General features: G+C 62.4%; 1 protein-coding gene across 1 annotated transcript in view; it reads left to right on the forward strand.

Moving 5' to 3' along the window:
- Window positions 1-244: 244 nt before the first annotated feature.
- The window catches only part of PARVB (parvin beta), a 65,957-nt gene continuing 46,998 nt past the window's right edge, over window positions 245-19,203 (forward strand). The window contains exon 1 of the mRNA XM_081115487.1: window positions 245-437. Within this exon, the coding sequence (XP_080971613.1) occupies window positions 323-437 (115 nt within the window). The 5' untranslated portion in view covers window positions 245-322. The remainder of the gene's footprint in view (window positions 438-19,203) is intronic.

A 19,203-nucleotide genomic window follows, 5' to 3' on the forward strand; every position in this document is an offset into this window, starting at 1 on the left:
GTGGGCCTGGGGAGGTGCAGGGTGGGCCTGGGGAGTCCCCTCTGCGCCGAGGAGCAGCGCCGCCCTCCACTTGGAGAGTGAGAGGGACGCGGCGTGGGAACGGCTGCTGCCTCGTGGGCAGCCCGCGGGCTAGAAGGAGTGACCGCAGATCCGGTCCAGACAGACCTCTGGCGGCGGGCGCTGCAGGGCCAGGGGCGGGGCGGGACGGGGCTGGGGCCGCGCCCTCCGGCCACTCCCCGGGGCGCGCGGGCAGCGGCGGGCAGCGACCAGGCGGCTCCAAAGCGCTGCGCCCGCCCGCGCCGGCAGCCAGTGCCGGCGGCCCATGTCCTCCGTGTCCTTGCGCTCCTCCCCGCTGCGAACCCCCAAAATGAAGAAGGAGGAGACTTTCCTGGGCAAGCTGGGCGGCACGCTGGCGAGGAAGAAGAAGGCCAGGGAGGGTGAGTGTGCCCGCCGCGGGCCTGCAGCTGCGCCTGCGCCCGCAGACCACGCGTCCCGGCCCCGCCACCCAGTTCCGCCGGGGCCGCGGGTCTCTGCGCGCCCCCGCTCCCGCCGGGTCCCCGCGTCCCGCGCGCACGCCCCCCGCCCCCCAGTCCTGCCCGCCAGGCTGGTGGCGCGCAGCCGCGACCTTTGGTCCAGGCCCTGACCCCTGCTCCTTGCTCCTCCCGGGGACCTTTAAACAGCCCTCCCGGGCTCCCGGGTAGTGTGACCGCCGGCTCCCGCGGAGGGCGGGGCTTGGAGCAGAGTCAGGGAGCGGCGCCAGCCCGCTGAGCCCGGGTCAAGGGCAGCAGCGCGGGCCGGAGGCTGCTGGTGGCCCCGCGCCGTGCCCCCCATTCCTGGGGCGCCCAGGGCACTGGCTCTGGGCGGGGCTGGCCGCTGGTGGCCTCGGGCGGTGCGCATGCGGCCCCTGCCCGCACCGCGGGGGCTGGGAGAGGGTGGGGAGCGGAGGCCAGCGGCGGGAAGGGGCGCAGAGCGGACAGGACCGCCCCGCGGCTGAGGGGTCTGGCCAGCAAGGCCCACGGAGGCCCCCAGTGTGTACTCCGTGCGCCCCTGGAAATCGTTCTAAGAACTGCCGCCTCCACCCGCGTGCTTTAGGGTTACCAGGGTGTCGCCTTGGCGCCTGTGTGCGCGCCTCAGCCTCATGCTGCCCCAGGGCTGCGCTCCTGAAGTTCCTGAAGGTCCTTTGTTCAGGGGGAGCTTCTTCCCCTGGGACTGACTGGGGCGGGGGGGGGGGGGGGGGGGGGGGGAGGGGGGGGGGAGGGGGAGGAGAAGGGCACCAGGGGAAGGGCGGCTGTGAGAAGGCAGGCCCCAGGGGCTGCCTGAGGCGAGGGTGGGGAAAGGAAGGGCCCGAGGCGGTGTGCAGAGGGCTTATCTCCTGGAACGTCTGCGCGCACCTCGCCATGGGCACTGCCCGGAGCTTGTGTCCCTCCCGGACACACACAGGGACAGGGCACCCACATGAGGCCCCACTGTGTATCCTTGGGCCTATGACACGGTGCCCTCTGGGGATGTGTGTGCACCACGCTCCCTCCAAATGGGGACGGGGGCACGTTTCCAGGAGGGAGGCTGTAACCGGTTGGGTTATTCAGTTTCCAGAGGCAGGGCCTCTCCTGAGCCTCCACTGAAGGACCCGAGGCCGAGGCCGGGAGTAATCCCGCGGAAGTCATGTCCTCAACAGTCAGCTCTCTCCCTCATTCCTGCCCTCCGAGCGCGTCCCCAGGGGCAGTCATTGTCCCCTGGCTCTCAGGGAGCCCGAGGCAGTGGTATTAACCAGACCAAGGGGACCATGATAACAGGTTCCAGGAAGGAAGGCCCCCCCCCCCCCAAGTCAGAGTGCCTGGGGGAGGCCTGGGCACCCAGAACCAGGAAAGACATCCTTACAGAATAGCAAGTAAGTGAATGTCCTGGACCGTTCCCACATTTCATAGGTGCCATTTAGGCTCTCGGAATGCAAAGAGCACCTGCCTGAAGCCATGGACGGGTCCTCAGTTCCAAAGGGGAGTGCCGCTGGTCCCGGCCTCAATGAACTCGTGTGAGCCGGAATATTGGGGGCCAGTCTGCTTTCATTTAAATGCACCAGGTACCCCAAGTTCATCTCATTTAGGAGGCATTTAAATGCACCAGGTACCCCAAGTTCATCTCATTTAGGAGGCATTTAAATACACCAGGTACCCCAAGCTCATCTCATTTAGGAGGCATGTAAATGCACCAGGTACCCCAAAGTCATCTCATTTAGGAGGCATGTAAATGCACCAGGTACCCCAAACTCATCTCATTTAGGAGTCATGTAAATGCACCAGGTACCCCAAAGTCATCTCATTTAGGAGGCATGTAAATGCACCAGGTACCCTAATAGGCAAAGCACCTGGTGAGGAGCAGAGGAGACGTGGACACAGCAGAAGGAGCAGGTGCTGTGGTTGCTTTTGCGTGCGCGTCCGCTGGATCCCTTGCCTCAGTTCTCAGGTTGAGGTGCCTGGCACCCGCAGGGGTTCCCCCATAGAAACCCAAGGCCTCACTCCATAGCTGGGCTCCGCTGCAGGGGTGGGGGAGGGCTGGACTTGGAAGGTGGCGGTGGCTTCTGTCTGGTCCCTTGGGGAGCGGGGAAGGGGCATGAGCGGAGGCAGCGTGTAGACCAGGGAACACGGTTCTGAACCGGGCTGCCAGCGCCCCTGCAGGCCCCGCCCGGCAGCTCGCCCTCGTGTGGGTCTCCAGGCTCGTGAGCCGGAGCAGGGCCTGGCCCAGGCGCTGATTCGCCCCCCGTAGGACGGTCAGGAAGAGGCGCTTGGAGGTGTGCTGGGTGCTGCCCGCGGCGGGTGCGGTGGGTTTCGCTTCCTTTTTGTTAGGAAGTTCAGGAGTGTGTGTGGGGCGGGGGGGGGGGGGGGGGGGGACACAGCATTGCCCAGAAGTTAGAGACCGGGGAGCCTGTAGCGTTTGCCCGCCTGGGTGGACAGAGTTCTGGGTTTGACAAGGCATGTGGGGGGGGGGTGTGGGGACCCTCCTGCCCGCCTCCAGGGGCAATCACTGCAGGGAAGTTTGCTCTGCGCTGGCGGGGCCAGGCAGGAAGCATCTGGATGAATTCACGGTGTGACTCAGGCTCATGCTCTAGGGAGGGACCCAGGCTGTGTCATGTCACGTGGCGGCCGGTTCTTAAAGTGGAACTCGGACTGACTAACTGTGGGCACCGAGGACGGGGGCGAGGGGCGCTTAGAAAAGAAGCCAGGGCTCCCCATGGAAAGCCGGGCCTCTCAGGGGAAACCTGCTAAAAGCCGGGTCCGTTGCACTGGGCTCAGCAGCGAGGCAGGAGGAGAGGCGCCCACTCGAGGTCCCCTTGTCCCTCGTGAGGTGCTCTTGTCCTCATGGATGGAGGCCCCATAGGTCCCTCTGGCCAGGAGGCGGGCGAAGGTGTGCCCCAGGGATGCCCCAGCTGCTGTGTGACATCCTTTGAGGGGTGAGGCCGGCTCTGGGCCAGTGAACCCTGACGGGGAGGGGCTGGACAGAGTCCACTCCACGCATGTGCCACATGAGGCCCCGCTGCTCTGCCCAGCCACCCGGGACCAGTGCAGGACTGCCCAGAGCTGGAGCCACCAGAGCCGAGGTCACCAGAGCCCACACGGAGGCTTCCTGTGGAGAGAAGCATCAAGGAAGTGCCTAGTCCCCGGCTGCCTGTTTGTTGTTGTTGTTATTAAATACTGGAGGCCCGATGCACAAAGATTCGTGCAAGAATGGGCCTTCCTTCCCCTGGCTGCCGGCACCACCTTCGCTCTGGCCAGAGCCGCCTTTCCGCCTTCCCAAGCTGTCCAGAGGCCTGGAGTGGCTGGGGCAGGGCGGAACGCCTGTTTCCCGCCCCACCCCACCCCCGGCTGCTCAGCGCCTATATATGCAAAATTAACCTGCCATCTTTGTTGGGTTAATTTGCATACTCCTGATTGGCTGGTGGGTGTTGTGAAGGTACGGTCAATTTGCATCTTTCTCTTTTATTAGTGTAGATGTTTTTAGAGCAGAATTAGGGCCACAGTCCCTAATGACTTACACTGTGTGGTACCTTTTCATATGGTGGGTGCCATCTGTGTGTCAGCTCTCTGGCCCATTTTTCAATTGTTGGACTGTAAGGGCTCCGGGTGTGTTTTGGATACGACTCCTGCATCAGACACGCCTTATTTTCTCCAGGTCTGCAGCCTGTCTTGTCCCTCGCCCCGGGTCGTCCGCTAAGCAGCTGATGCAGAAATAGCAACAAACAAGCCAGATGCTGCCTGCGCCTCTGCCACCAGATCTAAAGAACTTGCAAGGTGGCTGCGACCTTGAACTGAAGGTCGGACATGTGCAGGGTCCTTCGTGGACTTTAAATTACTTCCAGGGGAGGAATCCCCCATCCTAAACTGCTCCCTGCTCATCCCGGGGGGGGTTCCCTTCGGATCGCCCCGAAGGCAGAGCGGTCAGCTGTGTGGACACTGTGTCACCCGAGCACCAGCCACCGACACTGCCCTGTAGCCCGCCACGGAAGCCAGCCCTGGCGGGAGGGAGCCCCTCGTTTTATCGCTGAGGGAGCAGCCTTCCCCAGGACCCATCCCAGCTCCTGCAGAGGCGCCTGGCGGGAGGCAGAGTGCCCGTTCGGGATGGTTTGCACAGAGAACTGGCGGGGGCCATAGTGACTTTGAAGGGATCGCCAGGTCCCGTTAGGTAGCAGGTCCCTTTAACAATGAAAGGAACAGCGCCTTCTCTCTGGCAAGATAGACGAGAGGCTGTGTAATGCGGGTCCCTCCACCAAGCAGGCGGGACTGGGACTCTTTGCACCTCCAGGCAGGGAGCCGACCACCTGCAGGAGGCCCTTAGGGAGTGAGCCACGGTCCCGGTGAAGGTCCTGGACTCCTGACCCGAGAAGGGAGAGAGAGCAGCTGGTAAGACGTGGAGGAGCCGTGCACACGGTGGGTTAAAGAATGTTCTCTGGGGAGAGAAGCCAGTAGAAGTGCTGTTTGGGCCCATCGGGCCTGTGAGGTTCTCTGCAGACCCTGCCAACAAAGAGGAAAACACCCAAATGCATCTCCTTGGGGCAGGGCGGCCTCTGTCTGTGGGGCTCGGAGGTCGTCCGTGACTCTGTCCGCCTCCTGCGTGGCAGCGACTCCTGGGGGGCGGGGGAGGACCTGGAAGTTGCCGCCTGTTTCCTCTCTGGCTGAGCGGAAGTGGCCTTCCAGGCCGGAGAGCTTGGCGCGGCTTTGTCCAGTTTCCTTTGATTATTGTTCTGGTCGTAATCTTCAAACCCAGCCTCTCTCCGGGTTTGTTGCACGTCCCCCGCCCCCGGGGTGCAGGGCGCGGACGAGGGAAGCACGGAGGCGCCGGCCTGGGCCCGCGGGCTGTGTGTGGCGCCGGCGACGCTCCTGGACACTGTGCCTCCGTGGAGAAGGGAAGTGAGGCCGGGTCCAGAGGGGTGGCCTCGTGCCCTCACTTCCTGTGCGGGGGGTGGGCGGGGTGGCCTCGTGCCCTCACTTCCTGTGCGGGGGGCGGGCGGGGTGGCCTCTCTTGGGACTTGCTGCCTCTCTGTGGTTCTCCTGGCATCTGGCTGGACCTGCCCGGTCCCCGAAGAGGCAGGTCGCCGTGACAACCTCACTCATGAGAGGAGCTGGGCTTTGAAATGCGGTCTCTGCTCCGGGAATTGGATTTCTCGCACCCCGACGTCGCGGACCGCACTCCCTGTTGGTCGTCGGAATAATTCAGGGGTGTCTGTCCGCCCAAGTGGGAGCACACCTGCCCTGAGTGGCCGGAGGGCTGCGCTTGATGGACCCTCCTGCGGGGCTGGCAGGGGCGATGCCGGCCTCGCCCTGTTCCTGTTTCCAAATGCGCGGCCCCTCACACGCAACACAGCCCGAGAAGCCCCTTTTCTCTGCGCCGAGACGCTTTGGTTTCCAGTAAAACTGCCTTACGTCGATGAGCAGGTTTACTGAGTATTACGCACGGCGGCAGGAAAACGCTGGTGAGGCTGGGGGCGCAGCACAAGCAGGCTGGCCACGTCCACGGCGTTAACCTGCGCCTCTGCTGACTGCGGGGTGAGAGCGGAGACCCGGACTGCATCGGCTCGAGGTCTTAGGGCTCCCCCCCCTTGAGACCCTCCGCGCCTCACTTCACACGGGAGACGTCCCCTCTGGCCCCGGCACTGTCTGGTCTTGGACGGCAAGCGCGGTCCTATCATTCTGTCCCGACAACGAGTGTCCGGCCACGGGACCCGTTTGGGGCTGCGTGTCACCCTCTGAGTTTTAGAGCTTTGGGGTCTCACTTCCTCGTGTGGGAGGCGCAGGACTGTGGGGGGAGGACCAGCCCGAGTTTCCAAGCAGACGGGACGGCGGGGTCTCAGAAATGCAGGGGGGCCAGGTCCGGCTCACACCCTGCCCCGGGGGCTGTGCTGCGTCTCCCCAGCCTCTGCTCCTGGGGCCACGGGGGTGCTGGAGGCGCTCGCCCGTAGGCGGTGAGAGGAGACATTTGAGGAAGGCGTGGGGTGTTATCACCCCTGGGCGGTCTCCGTGTTGCTGGCTGATAATGCTGACGCGGGAGGGGCTGCCGGGAAGCCAGACCTCAGAGCCGGTTGAGGCGGAACAGGGGCCGGGCTCGATTTCTATGACTGCCTGCCTCTGTTATGGATCTTCTAGAACAGTGGTCCTCAACCTTCCTAATGCCGCGACCCTTTAATACAGTTCCTCATGTTGTGGGGACCCCCAACCATAAAATTATCTTCATTGCTACTTCATCACTGTAATGTTGCTACTGTGATGAATCGTCATGTAAATATCTGATATGCAGGATGTATTTTCATTGTGACAAATTGAACATAATTAAAGCATAGTGATTAATCACAGAAACAATATGTAATAATATATGTGTTTTCCGACGGTCTTAGGCGACCCCTGTGAAAGGGTCGTTCGACCCCCAAAGGGGTCGCGACCCACAGGTTGGCGACCCACAGGTTGAGAACCGCTGTTCTAGAGAGAGAGGAAGGGAGAGGGAGAGAGAGAGAGAAACTTCGATGAGAGAGGAGCATCATTGACCCGCTGCCCCCTGCGTGGCCCCTGCTGGGGATCGTGCCTATAGCCAAGGTGACTGCCTTTGACCGCAGTCGAACCGGGGACGACCCTTCAGCCCACAGGCCGACGCTCTACCCACTGGGCAACACCGGCCAGGGCTGCCTCTGTGTCAGGAAGGGTCCGAGGCTGCGTCTGGGCTGGGACTGATGAGGCTTTGAGAGGACCGTGCTTGGTTTGGGTCTTTACACCTTTACTTGCTAGTTAACCAGGTCGGTCGGGATTGTAGGAGACCCAGGTAGGGCCGTATGAATAATGGACGCCTGTTGTTTTCAGGTTCCGCGTCTTCATACGTTCACGGGGAAGGTTAGTCCCCAAGGGTCTCGGCTTTCTCTCCCGTTAAGTCATTGAACAGCTAAAGAGGGTGCAAGCGCTCCCTGCCAGGGCTCACGCATGGCACTTGCTGGAACCGAACAGTCCCGGGAGCAGCGGTGGGATCAGAGGAAACCAGGGCCTCCCCCAGTGTTTGCTGCTGCTCGCGCTCCTGCGGAGTCTAGAACCTTCCAGCCTCTGCCTTCACCGTGTGGACAGAGTCCTCTGAGCGGCCGGGGAGGGGACGCCACGGGACGGTGTTCGAAATGCATTGCTGGCAGAAACGGAACTTGAGGGACGTCTTCCCCAGAACAGCGTAGGTGAATGCCTGGGGCGTTAGGAGCTCACGCCAGGAGCTGGGAGGGAGACCAGAGCTGCGTATTTCTTCCTATAAATCACCACGGTCCCAGTTCCCCAGACAGGCGTCTGACAAAGGACCGTGCCCAGGGTCTGCAAAGACTCCAGCTGCTCGATGGTAGAAAGACACACGGCCCAGTGAGAGGAGAGAGAAAAGGTTTGGATAGACTCTCCAGCAAAGAGCATGCGGGCACGGCCTGGGTGCATCCGGAAGAGACGTCGGCGTCCCCCGTCCCCGGGGAATGAGCCACAGATTAGAACCAGAGGGGACAGACAGGCTGCACGCCTGGCAGCGGCTGAGATGGCCTCAGGAGCCCTGACGAGGATGCGGAGCTGGGATCTGCACGGCTGGGTAGGGTCCACTCAGGAAGCCAGTTCATCCAGAGCTGGACTACACGCCCCCAGGGCCCAGCAACTCCAGCCTGAGCTACTCACTCAGGAGAGACGGAGGCCGTGTCCGTGAGACGACGCGCAGGAACGTGCAGCTTCATTCGTCGGAGCTGAGACCTGGGAGCAGCTCGGTGTCCTGTCCACGGAGGACGGAGGAGTGGGCGGCAGTGTTCACGGACGGAATATCACGGGGTGACAGGAGGAGGGAAGTGCCGATACATGCGGCACACGATGCTCTCCCAGCCACCCTGCCCAGCGAGGCCGCGGCCCCGGGAGTGCACCGGTCCCACGGTACGGGGCTGTGCAGTCGGCAGGCTGGATCCGTTGCGGCTGCCTCAGGCTGGGCTGGGGCTGGGGCTGGGGCTGCCTGGGGAAGGCAGGAGGGGGTATTCTGTTCTGGAAATGTCCTCTGTCTTGCTGGGGGTTTGAGAAATGCAGGTACATGCATTTGTCGAAATTCATTGGATGAGACTAAAAATGTGCCTTTCGTTGCATGCAAATTTTACCCAAAAAGAGAACTATCCTGTATAATAAAAGAGAAACATGTAAATTTGCCGGGGTTCTTGTCCCAGCATCAAGAAGGGTTCAGGAATCTGGAAAAGGGGCTGTGTGTAGATGACATAGGAATCCAGAGACTAATAAAGAATCCAGAGACGAGATATAATTTTGAAAGGCATTGGGGGTCAGAGGACCTTCAGCTAAAGGAACTGAAGAGTGCCTCCTTGTCTTGGACCCCTGCTCTTATTAACACAATTTGTCCTAAGGCAAGGTGGAGATAATACACTTCAAAGGGTAAGGTTTCAAAGGGTACAGAAGCATTGTCAGTTTGGGGGAGTTAGCCTACGGCTGTTCAGGTGTTTGGCCAGCAGGCGGCAATAACATGTAGATTAAGATGCCCTTTAACTGTCTGGCAGCCACGATCAGTTTCCTATTCAGGTTTGGGGAAATGCCTTTAGCCATTCCCAACAGGTGATTACATGTGTGACTCAACCCTGTTGAGTCCCCAAGTTTCATCAACCTTTTGATGAAACTCTTAAAATTATGACATGCTGGAATTGGTCTATGGCATAAATTGACTGTCCCTCTACTACGCTCACCAGCCAATCAGGAGTGAGCATGAAAATTAGGGTGCAGGTCGGGCTGAGGGACCCCCACACCCCCCAGTGCATGAATGTTGTGCACCGGGCCTCTAGTCCTATATAATAAAACCCTAATAAGCAAATCGACCAAATGGTGGAATGACCAGTCGCTGTGATGTGCTCTGACCACCAGGGGGCAGATGCGCCATGCAGGAGCCGTCCCCTGGTGGCGGCTGGCGAGCGCAGTGGCGGTGGCGGAAGCCTCTCACGCCTCTGCTGCAGGCGGGTGGTAAGGAGTGAGGGTCCCAGAATGCGAGAGGGTGCGGGTCAGGCTGAGGGGACCGCCCCCCACCCCGGTGTACGATATTTTGTGCACCGGGCCTCCAGTCAGTATATATTGCGCTCTAGTCAGTATATCCCTGTCTGCAGTTTATTTTGAAAAGCATGAAAAACACGATGGCATGGTAGCCCCCAAACAGCCCACCTCCCATAGCAGCACCTGTGCGTACGCCCCTACACGGCGAGAGGGACTTGGCAGGTGTCACTCAGTGAAGGGTCCTGAGCCGGAGATTGGCCGGAGTAGCCAGTGGACACGGGTTCTTGCAGGAGGAGGCGGAGCGTCACCCAGGAGAAAGGCTGTGTCGATGGAACAGGTTGGAGCGCCGTGGGCTTGCAAGCCCAGGAAGTGGGGGGACCTCGGACGCTGCAGAAGTAGAGAGACATTCTCCCTGCACCTCCCGGGGGACCTCAGCCCTCAGCCAAGGAGACGCGTTCGGGACTTCTGGCTCCCAGAACTACACGTGTTTTTTCCTGAGCCACCGAGTTTGTGATCATCGTCACGGCAGCAACAGGGAGCGGACGGGGATGGGCTGCTGGGGAGGCGGAGGGACGGAGGGAGGGACGGACGGACGGACGGGTGGAGGATGCTGAATGAACAGCCTGGGGAAACGTCAGCAGGACACGCAGCCGGTGTGCTCGGTGCTCACGGTCCGGCTCCTCACGTCCTGCACGTTTGAACATTTTCATAGTCAACTACTGGGGGGAGTGCGGGGGCCGGGCAGGTAATGAACGCCCATCAGTGTTGGCCATCGCTCTCGTCATCCTCAGCATTGCGACGACTGCCACCCCCGCTTACCCATCGGATAGGGAGACCAGGAGGCTGGGGCGAAGGGATGGAGCTACACAGGCTCCCCGTGAGTCAGGGGCAGGGCCTGCTGCCGCCGGCTCAGGCCCAGGGGCGAGCTTTTGCAGAGGTGGGGTGGGAGGTGCGGGGTGGGGGGTGGAAGAAAGGCGCCCGTCATCTCCGCTGCACTTTGCGAGGGGGAGGGGCGTTTGGGCCGCGTCTGTCCAGAAACCCTGTCATTAGTGCCGTGGGGTTTTAATGGCGGGAACTTCTGTCGGAGCGGCACGCGGGATTTCAGCCTCACCCTGCGCAGCCGGCTTTGCGTTTATCCTCCCCCGTGGGCTGTTGCAAGGACACCGTTCTACAGGCAGCCTTTCGTTTTTCTTCCCCGGAGCCCTGCTTCAGGCCGCTCTCCCTGTCTGTTGGGACGATCCCTTGGAAAAACAACCCACCTCTCCTTTGTGTAACACTTAGGGACTTGATGGGAGCCAGAGGGTGCATCTCCCTGAAGGACACACATGTTTGTTCAGGGTGTGAGGCAACAGTCGCCACAAAGGGGAAACAGCCCAGATGCGCGTCAACAGACCCATGGACGATGGACGAATGCCATGTGGTCCGTCCTTGCAGTGGAATATTATTTGGCCAGAAAAAGGAACAAAGCAGCTGTGTGTGCTGCCCCGTGGATCAGCCTTAAACGCTGCTAGGCGAAGGCGGCCAGACAGGAGGCTGGTGTCGCCTGATTCCACGGATGGGAGACGCCCAGGACAGGCGCAGCCAGAGCGGAAGCAGATCAGTGGCTGCTGGGGGCGAAGGCGGGGGGGGGGGGGAGGAGGGGGGGTGAAGGCGAGGGCGGGGGGAGGCGGGAGAGGGGAGCAGGGAAGGGGAGTGATAGTAATGGGTTCGCGGTTTCTTTGGCGGGCGATGAAAATGCCCCTAAATTGATTGTGATGGTTGCACAACCTGTGAGGATGCTGCAGATCATTGAGTTGCCCATTTTAAAAGGGCGCACGGTATGGAACGTGGAGTCTGTCTCAGTAGCGCCGCTAAGAGCGTGCTGCCCCGCTCACACTGTTCCCAGCAGAAGCGGTTTGGCCTCGGAAGCAAGACCTGGACTGGACGGGAGGAGCTGGCCCGGCGCTGGGCGGGCTGTGGGTGTGACCCTGCCCTGGTGTGTGGCTCTCACCCACAACATCACAGGGGGGGAGCCCCGCCTCCGGGACTCCTCCAAGTCAGCCCCCCGAGGACGGGCTGTCGGGGCTGCCACATGGGCACCTAGCCCGTCCTGTCACATCCTGTCGCTGGGCGGGTAGCAGCTGGAGGGGGAGGACTCCAGCTCCGGGTGTCCCAGCCATGCGGTGGCGGGAGCAGGCTGCAGGCCCAGGCCGGGCTCCCGGGCCGAGCTCTGGGCTGTGCCGCCTCCCCAGAGACTTGAAATGAAAATGGGGTCTCATTTTGCAGAGGAGGAGACAGGCCCCGCACGCGGCGGGACGCCAGTCCCCGGCAGGGGGCCCCTGCGAGGATCGTGCCGCAGGCTCCTGAGGCGCAGTCCGCCAGCCCTGCGCGTGACGGGCAGCCAGCAGAGAAAGGGGCTTGTTCTTCCCCCGGCTCATTCCAGGCCGCGGCGGGAGTGCAAGGCCATGGCCAGGTGAGCCGTCCGCGTGAGTGGCTGCTGCACACTCGTCAGCGGGTGTGAAGGCACCGCCCAGCGAGACCGCGGTGGCCTGCAGGCGGCCTCCAGGGTCCATGAGGCCGCTCGGGCGGCGAGAGGCCAGCTGAGCAGGTCCCCGCGCCGTGGCGGCCCATGGAGGCCCCATAGCTTGCTTTTCTTTTCCTCCGTGTCAGAAGGATCCGATTTCAAGCACGATTTCTGCACCGTAAGGAACTTCAGGGATGGCAATGGCCCTGGAGATTCGAGCTGGAGATTCGAGCTGGAATTGGCACGTAGCTCCTGTCAGAGGCGGAGCCCGGGCTGAGGGCGAGGACTTAGCCCTCCCGACCCGTGAGTGGGTTTTGGTGGCCATGCAGACCCGGCCTCAGACTCAGCCGCTGCCTGTCTCTGGTGGGGGGACTGGGTCCTGATGCTCTCACCGTGGACTCCAAGCCCTGCGAGTTCCTCTTTCCTTCTTTCTTTCAAATATATTTTTATTGCTTTCAGAGAGGAAGGGAGAGGCAGAGAGAGAAACATCAATGATGAGAGAGGATCATGGATCGGCTGCCTCCTGCACGCCCCACATTGGGGAGTCTGCCACCCGGGCCTGTGCCCTGACCGGGAATCGAACCCTGACCTCCTGGTTCATAGGTCGATGCTCCACCGCTGAGCCACGCCGGCCGGGCATGAGTTCCCCTGTCAATGTCACGGGCATGCACGTCCCCGGAGGCGCCTGCCTGGGCTCGCCCGGATTCCGTCCTCGCTTCGCAGTCGTCACCTACACGAGGGTCTGCAGACTTTGACTGCAAAGGGCCAGAGAGTAAAACTGTTCGTCTCCGTGGCAACAGCTCAACTCCGCCGCCTCCGCGCAGAAGCAGCCGTAGAAAATACTGAACAGACGGGCAGGACTGTGTTTCAGTGGAGCTCTATTGACCAAAACAGTCCGGGGCCAGGTGTGGTTTGCTGACCCCGACCTCTGGCACAGGCTCCACTTCCTGGGCTTTGAGTGTTTCCGGTCATCTTTCCATCTCCTTAAACTGCTGCTGAAGACTCGCTCTGCTGCAGGCTGGTGGGTAGGGACAGACCCGGGTCACCTGTCCCTTCCTGCTCGGTGACATTGAGCGGACAAGGGGGGTTGATGGCAACACTGCCCTGATCAGTCTCCGGGATTCTTTGAAGAATGAACTGTGTTGCCTGGCTGGTGTGGCTCAATGGTTGAGCATTGGCCCGTGAACCAGAAGGTCACGCACACACACACATGCACACGCTTGCAGAGTGACCACACACACACATGCACACGCTTGCAGAGTGACCACACACACACATGCACACGCTTGCAGAGTGACCACACACACACATGCACATGCTTGCAGTGACCACACGCACACACACATGCACACGCTTGCAGAGTGACCACACACACACATGCACTCCTGTATGTCGTTGGCCTTTGCCTGACCTTGACCTTTCTGCACCTGGAGCCACGCCGGCGCGTCCCCTGTGTCGGGTTCGCCTAACATCACAGCCAGCTCCGTGGTGCCGCCGCCTCTGCAGGGCTGTCGGGCCTGTGCCGGGGCCCTGTCCCTTTGGGCGCAGGAGGTGGTGCCTCAGTGCCCGGCTGCAGGGGGACTTCCTTTGACTGAGTTTTGACTCAGAGGCAGGACAGCCAGTGGGAGGGCGGGGCTTCCGCTGCCAGATGGCCCGGCTTCTGCTCTGCCCCAGCGTCCCCTGCCCCAAGCCTGACGGACGGGTCACCCCCCTGCTCTGTGCCCAGCATTCCCTGCCCCTGAGCCTGACGGATGGGTCACCCCCCTGCTCTGTGCCCAGCATTCCCTGCCCCTGAGCCTGACGGACGGGTCACCCCCCTGCTCTGTGCCTCAGCTTCCCTGTCAGGTGAGGGGGTAGCACCAGCTTGTGGGGTGACTGTCGACACTGAGAAAGGTAGCGGGTGTGAGCTGGGGGGAGTCCTTGGTTGGCGCTGATGCTCACCGTTTCTGTTCTGCTCTTTTTTAAAAACATTTTTCTTGGCTGCTTGTCTCCACTTGGCAAAAATGCTCAGCCCGTGAGCTTGTAGTTCCACTTGTTGGAAAATTAAATACATCGAAGAACACATTAAATTAGGGGATTTGCGGTCATTAGCCGAGGAAATTACTTTTTGAAAAATGTGCCGTGCCGTGCGGGATCTCGCGCGTGGCGGACGCCTGGCAAATACTGTCAGGCCCAGGGCGGTGTTATGAGCCATCACAGCGGATGCTGACTGATCTGTGTGTGAAGAAAATCCGGAGATGAGGGCGCGGGCGTGCGGGATCTCGCCGCGAGCAGGGCCCGGGGAGGCTGCGTGCTGTGTCCCGGGAGGCGTCCGCGGGGCCTCGCGGCAGTGACCCGAGTTCATCGCGCCGGGAGACCAGGGGGAGGCAGGGATGCCACTCTGCAGGTGGCAGTGCGCCTGAAGTCATGCCGGACGCCGCGTCTCGGCCCTTGGCACCCGGGGGGCTGGGCCTGGGGCCCTGTCCTGGCCTCTCCCTGGTTCCTGCTGGGCCCGGCGACCCTAGGTGTCCTTGGCTCCCAGCCACGCGAGCCTCTGCCTCTGGGTCACCTGGCCTCCGCCCTGTGTGTCTGTGTCCAGACTCCCCTCTGAGAATCGCCAGCGACCTCATCTTAGCCTGGTTACATCTCTGAAGGCCCCATTGCCAAATACGGCCACAGTCACAGGGGCTGGGCGGACATGAACTTGGGGACACGATTCATCCCAGCTTGTGCTTGGTGAGTGCCTAACACCCGTAGCTGTTACTATTGCTGTTATTGTCACAGGTGAGGGAGGGATGGAGAAAAACACGCAGCAACTCACATTTTATCTTGATTCTGCTCGTCCCTGGTTCGTGTCCAAGTCTGTTCTTGGCTTTGAAGGAAGAAGAGGGGGGAGGATCGGTCTTTTTCTTCTGAGAAACGCGGAGAAGCCTGTGTTTGCTCAGGGCCCGCCGCTTGCACCCCGAGAAGCCGTGTGGATGAACTCCCGCTCAGTAGGTTCATACTATACAATTAGAAAAATCTCAATGGAGTTTGAGAGAGAGGAAGGGAGAGAGGAACATGGATCGGTTGCCCTCCACACACACCCTGACCGGCATGGAACCCGCCACCCGGGTCTGTGCTCTGACTGAGCCTCGAACCCGCCACCTGTCGGTGTATAGGATCCCTCTCCAACCCACGGAGCCACCCGGGCAGGTCTCGTGCTACACAAATGTTCAACCATAAAATAAATAGCCGGCTTTATTTCTGACACGTGCGCCTGGAAAATAGACACCTCTCGCTGTCAGCCGGGGACGTTTCACCCGCGGGTACAGCGGCCGCTCCTGTCGCCGGGCGTGTGGGAGTGTGTGTCCCGAGTGCCGTCCTCGGTGTCTGCCTCTCCCTGTCTCTCCCGACAGAAGCTCAGCGCCGTGTTTGACAGGCGCGGCGCCGTGTCATTAAACAGATGCCGAGACGGCTGTCACGGGTTTTAAATAGCACTTGTCGTTCTCCTGGCGGCGTGCTCGCTCCGCCCGTCCCGCCCCAGCCCAGCCTCCTCCCTGGCTCTGGGCCGCCCCAGCCCAGCCTCCTCCGCTGGCTCCGAGCCGGGAGGGTTGGGGGAGGCCCCGGCCGCCTGCACGCGGGTTTGGTGGGTGATGGTCACGGGACCTTTCTCAGGAGCTGCGGCCAGAAGAACCGCTTTCAATAGCAAACTTTTGACCATTTGAGCCGGAGAAACTTGGGCTGAGCCAGAAGCACAGACATGGAGGGGGGGCGGGTAGCGGGGGTGAGCAGGTGGCTGAGTGGGGAGCTTCGGGGCCACCCAGAAATCTCCACATTTCAGCGAGGGCGTGAGGAAGTCGAGCTGAGCGCAGGCCCGCCCAGCGGACTTGGCTGGTAGATGTGGCTGTGACACAGCCAGGTGGGCGCCACACCTGGACATCGCGGGTCCACCCGGTGGACTTGGCTGGGAGATGTGGCTGTGACACGGCCAGGTGGGCGCCACACCTGGACATCGCGGGCCCGCCCAGAGGACTTGGCTGGGAGATGTGGCTGTGACACAGCCGGGTAGGACGCCACACCTGGACATCGTGGGTCCGCCCAGCGGGACTTGGCTGGGAGATGTGGCTGTGACACAGCCAGTGGGACGCCACACCTGGACATCGCGTGTCCACCCGGCGCCTCAGAGCCAGGCCGAGGGGCGGAGGCTGATGTCACTCACGGGGACAGGTCACCAGCAGCTTTTCTGCGGTGACCACCTGGCCAGGCGTGTGAGTGCCAGGTCACTGTATTATGCACCTGGAACTGATATAATATTGTCAGCCAGCTAGACTCAGACACACCTTTTTTTGTTGTTGTTAATCCTCACCCGAGGATATTTTTTCCCATTGACTTTTAGAGAGAGTGGGGGAGGGGGGGAGAGAGAGAGAAAGAGAAACGTCAGTGAGAGAGAGAGAGAGAGAGAGAGAGAGAGAGAGAGAGAGAGAGAGACGTCAGTGTGAGAGAGACACACTGACTGGTTGCCTCCTGCATACACCCTGACCGGGGCCGGGGATCAAACCTACAACCGAGGTACATGCCCTCGACCAGCATGGAACCTGGGACCCTTCAGTCCGTGGGCCGGTGCTCTGACCGGAATAAGTCTTAGAAAAGGTGGAGGAGACCGGAGCAGGAGTCAGCAGCTGGGAGAGGGGGTGCTGGGTTCAGGCCGCGCCTCCCAGTGCCGTCCCTTCTCAGGGTCTCGGCCCTGTGTCCTGAACTGTCCCCCCCGACACACCGCCGGCCACAGCGAGACGCCGCCCCTGGGGAGTGGTAGGAACCAGGTGGTGTGTCCAGTGGCCAAAGGGGGGTGAGTTCTACTTCCCCCCAGCACCCCCTTTTCCAGGACCTCCGGGTCCCTCCACCCGGGAAGGGAGCTCGGGAGGCAGGCAGCCGCCCCCACAGTCTGGCTGGCTGTTGCCTCGCCTTTGTTTCTGGTATTTGATTTCCGTCGTCATGGAAACGGGCTGACAAATGTGCCTCTTTTGCGCTGGTCCTCCTGACAGGACGGGGACCAGGGGATGCAGGTGGGGGCGAGGCGGCCGTGGGCCTGTCTTGTCTGCTCAGGGGCGACGGGGAGCCGACCTGCGGGGACCTCCCGGCTGCCCGTCCTGTGGCCGTCGCTGGCCCAGGCCGGGATCAGATGGACGGGAGGCCAGGTGTCCGGTTCCCTTGTCACTGAGCAAGTCACCGTGTCTGCAGGGGCCGCCAGGCTCGGGCACTCCCGGCCGGCCTGCCTCTGCCGGCTGCGGGCGGTTTCCTGGGCCGCGTGCTCGCCCGCAGCCTGGGCGGCGATGATGGCTGGAAATAGCATCTTGTGGTCACCAGGCTTCTATCGCTGCCGCCCAGGCCTCCGGCTCCGTCCTGAGCTTCCTCAGGGCCCCTCAGAGCCGTTGCCTTGAGCTGCAGGTCACCGTGGCGGCCCCGCCCGCTCCCACACCCCAGCTCCGTGTGTCCCGTCTCCCACCCAGTCCCCGCCGGTCCCGCCGGTCCCGCCTCGCCTGGTCTGTGCTCTCCCCGGCTCCCCGGCCGCACCTCGTCGCCAGTGAGTCCCGCTTTCTTCCTTGGCGTTCGCAGCGGAAGCTGCACCGGGCCCACCTCACTCCGTCTCTGCCTGTGCGGGTGTCGAGACGAGAGGCCTGGCTGGCCTTGCCCGTCCCTGGCAGGTGCCCAGGACGCGGGTCTGAGGCTGATGGGTGGCTGTGGAGCGAAGCGTGTAGGGAGGTTCTGTCACCCGGGGGGGTGGGTCGCGTGGGTTTCGGGGCTGGGAGACTGGTGTTTGCAACCCTTTCAGGATCCAGATGCAGCTCAGGTTCCCTGGGGGATCCCGCTGAGGGGACGGGCGGTCGCGCTCCCCTCTAACCGGCCGGCCGGGCCTGCCCCTGGCCCTCAGCACAGCCACACCGACAGGAGCTTCGTTCTCTGTGCGTCGGGAGCGGCGGTGGCAGGGGCCTGGCCTGGGCGGCCCGGGGCGCCCAGCTCTGTCCGCGGGGACTGGCGCGGCCGGGGCGCTTGGCGGTCGCTGCTGCTCGATTTTCCCGCCTGTGGAATGGGGGCCGTGGTTCAGGTGACGTGTTCTGAGCGGCTCGCCCCCAGGGACTGTCCCCGTGCGGTCTCGTGCAATCCTCATAACAGCTTTGTTTTGTAACTGAGGAAACGGAAGCCCAGAGAGGCTAAGGAGCCAGCCCAAGGTCACACAGCGAGTGGGAACGGCCTCCCGCCTCCCGGGAGCTGCTGGGGGGACTGAAGGAGATGCTGGCTCCTGGAGAAGCCTTAGGGCTCTGACACGGAGGAAGCTCCCAACCAGAGCCCCGCACCCCCTGCACCCCCGCCCCCCTCAGCAGCATAAAGAACATACGTTGAGAGGGGGCCGGTGCCAGGCCCACAGGGCCCGGGGGTCACAGGCTGACCTTTGCCTTGATCATCTCCTCCCCTGAGCGGGCTTTTGTGGGCGCGGGCTCTTTCCAGAGGTGCAGCCGAAGGAGGCAGCACACATCCCGGGCTCACAGGCAGCTGGAGGGCGGGGGGTGGGGGGGAGAGGGAGCCGGGGAGGGGGAAGACGGTGAGTGGCGGCCAGAGCCCTCCCCCGGACCCCCTTCCTTCACCGAGGCCAGGCATAGCGGGGTCCCCCTGTTCCCCGCAGGCTGATGCCCCTGCCCTGGTCCTCCCTCCTGGGACTGCAAGCTTGGCCACCTGTCCGAGGCCCTGGCCTCCCACCTCTGATTGTCCTGGCAACCGGCACCCTCCCTCCAAGACAGCCTGGGCTCGGCAGGTGAGCGCTCTGGTTACTGGTGACAGCTGGACCAGGCAGGCAGGCCCGACCAGGCAGGCAGGCCCGACCAGCCAAGTGTGAGCCGCGTCCTGTGCGGCTGACAGCTGCCGCCCGAGGCCCCCAGACCCGAGCCCAGGTCACAGGGGACCTCTGTCCACTTTGCTCGTGGCGGCCGTGTGGGCAGCGAGATTCACCGGGGCCCCCTCTGAGCTGGGCTGACCTGGGCGCTGCAGGGCCCCCTCTGAGCTGGGCTGACCTGGGTGTTGCAGGGCCCCCTCTGAGCTGGGCGTTCTGGGTGTTGCAGGGCCCCCTCTGAGCTGGGCGTTCTGGGTGCTGCAGGGCCCCCTCTGAGCTGGGGTGACCTGGGCGCTGCAGGGCCCCCTCTGAGCTGGGGTGACCTGGGCGCTGCAGGGTCC

Source organism: Myotis nattereri (genome assembly GCF_964212035.1).
Source record: "Myotis nattereri genome assembly, contig: HAP1_SCAFFOLD_119, whole genome shotgun sequence".
In the NCBI taxonomy this organism is placed as follows: Eukaryota; Metazoa; Chordata; class Mammalia; order Chiroptera; family Vespertilionidae; genus Myotis; species Myotis nattereri.